The sequence below is a fragment of the Belonocnema kinseyi genome, chromosome 3 (genome assembly GCF_010883055.1).
Source record: "Belonocnema kinseyi isolate 2016_QV_RU_SX_M_011 chromosome 3, B_treatae_v1, whole genome shotgun sequence".
Taxonomy (NCBI): Eukaryota; Metazoa; Arthropoda; class Insecta; order Hymenoptera; family Cynipidae; genus Belonocnema; species Belonocnema kinseyi.
In genome coordinates, this window is record NC_046659.1 from 141,182,143 (window position 1) to 141,188,232 (window position 6,090).

A 6,090-nucleotide genomic window follows, 5' to 3' on the forward strand; every position below is an offset into this window, starting at 1 on the left:
AATAACCGAGTTCTAGAGTTATTCTAGAAATGGTACGGATCGTGTTTCACAGCGTTCTAGAACTGTTACAGAATTGTTCTAGCGTATGGGGAATGACATAGTTACTCGCATGTTCTTCACCTGTTACTAAACTGTTCTAGAACACGTTCTTTTGTGTTCTAGAAGATTTGCAGATCTGCTCTGTAACCATGTTTGCTGGGTAAGAACGAGAAAAAGGCCTGGCATTTCTTGACATTTGTATTTTACCCTACGTCCTAATATTTATCGGTATAAAAAATGATTAATAATACAAATATTTCTCTCTCACACAGGCAATTCTTGCAAATCGAGTAGCTCGGAAGGAAGTCGAGACTTGCAACCTTCCACACAAGAAAGCCCATCCCCAACACCAGTACAAAATTGCGATATGCCCAAATATTTAGAATTATTATCAGACGGCGAGGAATCATCAATCGCCCCGGAAAGTCTCACAAGTGGCTACGAAGTTCCAAAATCTGCCGTTACAACCGAGAGAAAAGATTCAAGTCAAACCGAAGTTTCCGACCTGGAGGAAACCGAAACACCCATCCTCGAGGAACAAAATGTGGAAACTAAAATTCCAAATCAAGACTTCGAAACGAAACCTCGCCAGAAAAAACTCTCCGTAACTAGTTTAAATCTTCCAGAACGCAGAAGGGCTTCCATTACAAGCGTAGAGGAAAAATCCAGGTCTTTGGACAACCAAAAATTAAGAAATATCTCCGTGAAAGTTTCTGGGAATGGCAGAGGATCCTTAACTTTTCTCAGTGACTTTCGTAAGCAAAGAAGAAGAGCCGAAAGAGGGTCGGTGAAGGGTTCAGGGACAAGTTTAGAGGCAAAAAGCAGTTCATTAGGTTCCGATATGAGTCTGGCACCTCCAACTAGGCCGAGCTCTTCCTTAATTAATTCACAAAGTTCCCTTCCTGTGAAAAATCCAAGTCAAGAAAATTTGACGAGTGATACAAACTTGAGAACTCCCGTTTTAACAAAACTGCAAAGACATCCGTCTAGTTTGCAAAAAGCGAAAATCCCATTAGTAATAAACAACGCTTTGTTAAATTTACTTCAGCAAACACCCGGAGAAGAAATACGAATATAATTATGGATTCTGTTAGAGTAAATGGATTCTAGAATTCTGGAATCAAAGACTCTTTGACAATAGTAATTACGAATTGGGGGCGTTCCAATATCAGGGTGTCTACTCAAATCCTAGAAAAAAATTTCCTGACAATTTTAGGTTTTTTCTAAGTATATCAAGTTTTTTTCCAGGTATAATTTTTCATAGTATTTTATCTCTTATACTTAAAATTCAATGCGTATTTGGATCAAATTAATTTTGATACTAAATAGTTCAATTTCGACTGAAAAAGATCAATTTTCAACTAAATAGTTGAATTTTTAACTGAAAAAGAACAGTTTTCAAACTAAAAGGAAATAGTTAAATTCTCAGTTACAATAGTTAAATTTTAAATCACAAAGATAAATTTTTTCCAAAAATACGATTTAAAAAAAAAATACATCCACTTTCAATGTTTTTTCATCACTTTCAATTAATTTTGCACCAAAAATAATAAATTTTTCAATAACAAAATCAAATTTAAAAAAAAATTAAAACGATTTTCAACAAAATAGTTCAATTTTCAATCAGTGATGAATTTTCAACTAAAATAAGAAATAATAGTTGAATTTTTAACTAAAACATCAATTTTTGATCAGCAATGGAATATTTAAATTTTCAGATAAGAAAAAATTAATTTAAAAAAAAAAACAATTTTTAACAAAGTAGTTTAGTTTTCAATCAAAATTATGAATTTTCAACTAAAATTAAAAATGTTTAACTAATATAGTTGAATTTTCAATCAAAGTGATGAATTTCGAACTAAAACATGAAATTTCGATTTAAAAAAATGTAATAGTAATATTTTCAGATAAGAAAAAATTAATTTTCAAACGAGAAAAAAGAATTTTTAACAAAATAGTTTAATTTTTAATGAAAATGATGAATTTTGAACTAACACGTCAATTTTCGATCAACAATCGAATAGTTAAATTTTCAAATTAGAAAAAATTAGTTTTTTACCCAAAAAAAAGAAAGAATTTTTAACAAAATAGTTGAATTTTCAATGAAAATGATGAATTGTTATCTAAAATTAGAAATCTTTAACTAATATAATTGAATTTTTGATGGCAGTAATGAATTTTGAACAATAGAATATTTTGAGATAAGAAAAAATTAATTTTCTAGAAAAAAAAAGGAATTTTTAACAAAATAGTTTAATTTTAAATCAAAATGATCAATTTTGAACTAATACGTCAATTTTCAAATAAGAAAAAATTAATTTTCAACAAAATAGTTTAACTTTCAATCAAAAATGATGAATTTTAAACTGAAACTTTAATTTTCGATCAACAACAAAATAGTTAAATTCTAAGATAAGAACAAATTAATGTTTAAAAAAACATTATTAACAAAATGGTTTAATTTTCAATCAAAATGATGATTTTTCAACTAAAATTAGAAATTTTTAACTAATATAGTTGAATTTTCAATTTAAGTGATGAATTTGGAACTAAAACATAATGTTCGATCAAAAAATGGAATAGTAATATTTTCAGATCAGACCAAATTAATTTTGAAAACAAAAAAAAAACAACAAATTTTAACAAAATAATTTAATTTTAAATCAAAATCATGAATTTTGAATTGAAACTTCAATTTTCAATTTTTCATCAACAATAGAATAGTTAAATTTTCAAATAAGATAAAATTAATTTGTTACCAAAAAAAAAATTTTTAAATAGTTTAATTTTCAATCGAAGTTATAAATTTCCAACTAAAATAAAAAATCTTTAAATAATAGAATTAAATTTTCAATCAAAATGATGGATTTTGAACTCAAACGTCAATTTTCGATCAACAATAGAATATTTTGAGATAAGAACAAATTAATTTTCAACAAAAAAAAAAAGAATTTTTAACAAAATAGTTTAATTTTCAATCAAAATGATCAATTTTGAACTAATACGTCAATTTTTGATCAACAATAGAATAGTTAAATTTTCAGATAAGAAAAAATTAATTTTCAACAAAAAAAAAAAATTTTCAACAAAATAGTTTAATTTTCAATAAAAATGATAAATTTTGAACTGAAACGTCAATTTTCGATCAACAATAGAATAGTTAAATTTTCAAATTATAACAAATTAATTTTTTACAGAAAAAAGAAAGAATTTTTAAAGAAGTACTTTAATTTTCAATGAAAATGATGAATTGTTATATAAAATTAGAAATCATTAACTAATATAGTTGAATTTTTAATGGAAGTAATGAATTTTGAACTAAAACATCAATTTGGATCAAAAATGGAATAGTTTAATTTTCAATCAAAATTATAAATTTACAACTAAAATTAAAAATCTTTAACTAATAGAGTTAAATTTTCAATCAAAATGATGGATTTTGAACTCAAACGTCAATTCTCGATCAACAATAGAATATTTTGAAATAAGAACAAATTAATTTTCAACAAAAAAAAAAAGAATTTTTAACAAAATAGTTTAATTTTCAATCAAAATGATCAATTTCGAACTAATACGTCAATTTTTGATCAACAATAGAATAGTTAAATTTTCAGATAAGAAAAAATTAACTTTTCAACAAAAAAAAAAAATCATTTTCAACAAAATAGTTTAATTTTCAATAAAAATGATGAATTTTGAACTGAAACGTCAATTTTCGATCAATAACGGAATAGTTAAATTTTAAGATAAGAACAAATTAATTAAAAAGAAAAACAAACCATTTCAAAAAAGATAGTTTAATTTTCAATCAAAATGATGAATTCCGAATTGAAACGTCAATTTTCGATCAACAATAGAATAGTTAAATTTTCAAATTATAACAAATTAATTTTTTACAGAAAAAAGAAAGAATTTTTAAAGAAGTACTTTAATTTTCAATGAAAATGATGAATTCTTATATAAAATTAGAAATCTTTAACTAATATAGTTGAATTTTTAATGGAAGTAATGAATTTTGAACTAAAACATCAATTTTGATCAAAAATGGAATAGTTTAATTTTCAATGAAAATTATAAATTTACAACTAAAATTAAAAATCTTTAACTAATAGAGTTAAATTTTCAATCGAAATGATGGATTTTGAACTCAAGCGTCAATTTTCGAACAACAATAGAATATTTTGAGATAAGAACAAATTAATTCTCAACAACAACAAAATAATTTTTAACAAAATAGTTTAATTTTCAACCAAATTGATCAATTTTGAACTATTGCGTCAATTTTTGATCAACAATAGAGTAGTTAAATTTTCAGATAAAAAATAAATTTTCAAAAAAAAAATAATATATTTTAACAAAATAGTTTAATTTTCAATAAAAATGATGAATTTTGAACTGAAACGTCAATTTTCGATCAACAACGGAATAGTTAAATTTTAAGATAAGAACAAATTAATGTTAAAAAAAACATTTTTAACAAAATGGTTTAATTTTCAATCAAAATGATGATTTTTCAACTAAAATTAGACATTTTTAACTAATATAGTTGAATTTTCAATTAAAGTGATGAATTTGGAACTAAAACATAATGTTCGATCAAAAAATGGAATAGTAATATTTTCAGATCAGACCAAATTAATTTTGAAAAAAAAAACAACAAATTTTAACAAAATAGTTTAATTTTTAATCAAAATCATGAATTTTGAATTGAAACGTCAATTATCGATCAAAAATAGAATAGTTAAATTTTCAAATAAGAAAAAAAATTAATTTTGTTACCCAAAAAAAGAAAGAATTTTTTACAAAATAGTTTAATTTTCAATGAAAATGATGAATTGTAATCTAAAATTAGAAATCTTGAACTAATATAATTGAATTTTTAATGTAATTAATGAATTTTGAAGAAAAAATTCATTTTTTACCAATAAAAAAACAAATTTTCAACAAAATAGTTTAATTTTCAATCAAAGTTATAAATTCCCAACTAAAATTAAAAATCTTTAACTAATAGACTTAAATTTGTAATCAAAATGATGGATTTTGAACTCAAACGTCAATTTTCGATCAACAATAGAATATTTTGAAATAAGAACAAATTAATTTTCAACATAAAAAAAGAATTTTTAACAAAATAGTTTAATTTTCATTAAAAATGATAAATTTAGAAATAAAACGTCAATTTTCGATCCAGAATGGAATGATTAACTTTTCAGATAAGAAAGCAATAATTTTCAACAACAAAAAAAAACGAATTTTTAACAAAATAGTTTAATTTTTAACCAAAATGATAAATTTTCTATCAAGAAGATTAACTTCTACGCAAAAAAAAAAAATATATATATATATATATATATAGATAACATTAGAATATTCAATTGGAATAGTTACATTTTCAGTAATAACAAAAATAAAAAAAAGATCAATTTTCAAATACAATGATGCATGTTTAACTAGAATACTTGAATTTTTAACGAAAAAGATACATTTTCAAATCAGAAGATTAATTTTTTGCTTAAAAACGACGATTTATCAACAAAATACATGAATTTTAAACAAGAGTTAAATTTTTTAATAAAAAAAGACAAATTTTTAACTAAAAAGGGCAAATCCTCAAGCAAATAGATGGATTTTGAACTAAAAAAGATTTATTTTCAAATTAAATGTTAAATCTTCAACTGCAATAGTTAATTTTTTAGCCAAAAAGATGAACTTTTAATCAAGAAGATTAAATTTCTACTAAAAAAGACGAATTGCCACGAAATATATGAAATTTCAACCACAAAAGATAAATTGAAAACCAAAAATTATATAACTAGATTTTAGTGAAAAAATTAATATACAACCAAAGAGATAAATTTTAATTAAAGTGATGCAGTATTCAACTGGAATAATTAAATTTTTAGTTAATAAAATTTAGTTTTCAACCAAAAAAACCGCTGATTTTCAACAAAATAGTTCAATTGAAAAAATTAATTTTCAGCTAAGGAAAAATGAATTTTCAACAAGATAACTCAGTTTTCAACCAAAGGAATAAATTTTCATTTAACATGA

General features: G+C 23.2%; 1 protein-coding gene across 1 annotated transcript in view; it reads left to right on the forward strand.

Annotated features, from left to right (window-relative positions):
* LOC117170044 (proto-oncogene tyrosine-protein kinase ROS) overlaps positions 1 to 1,223 on the forward strand; it is a 126,035-nt gene extending 124,812 nt beyond the window's left edge. Inside the window, exon 17 of the mRNA XM_033356562.1 lies at positions 312 to 1,223. Within this exon, the coding sequence (XP_033212453.1) occupies positions 312 to 1,117 (806 nt within the window). The 3' untranslated portion in view covers positions 1,118 to 1,223. The remainder of the gene's footprint in view (positions 1 to 311) is intronic.
* Positions 1,224 to 6,090: the final 4,867 nt, after the last annotated feature.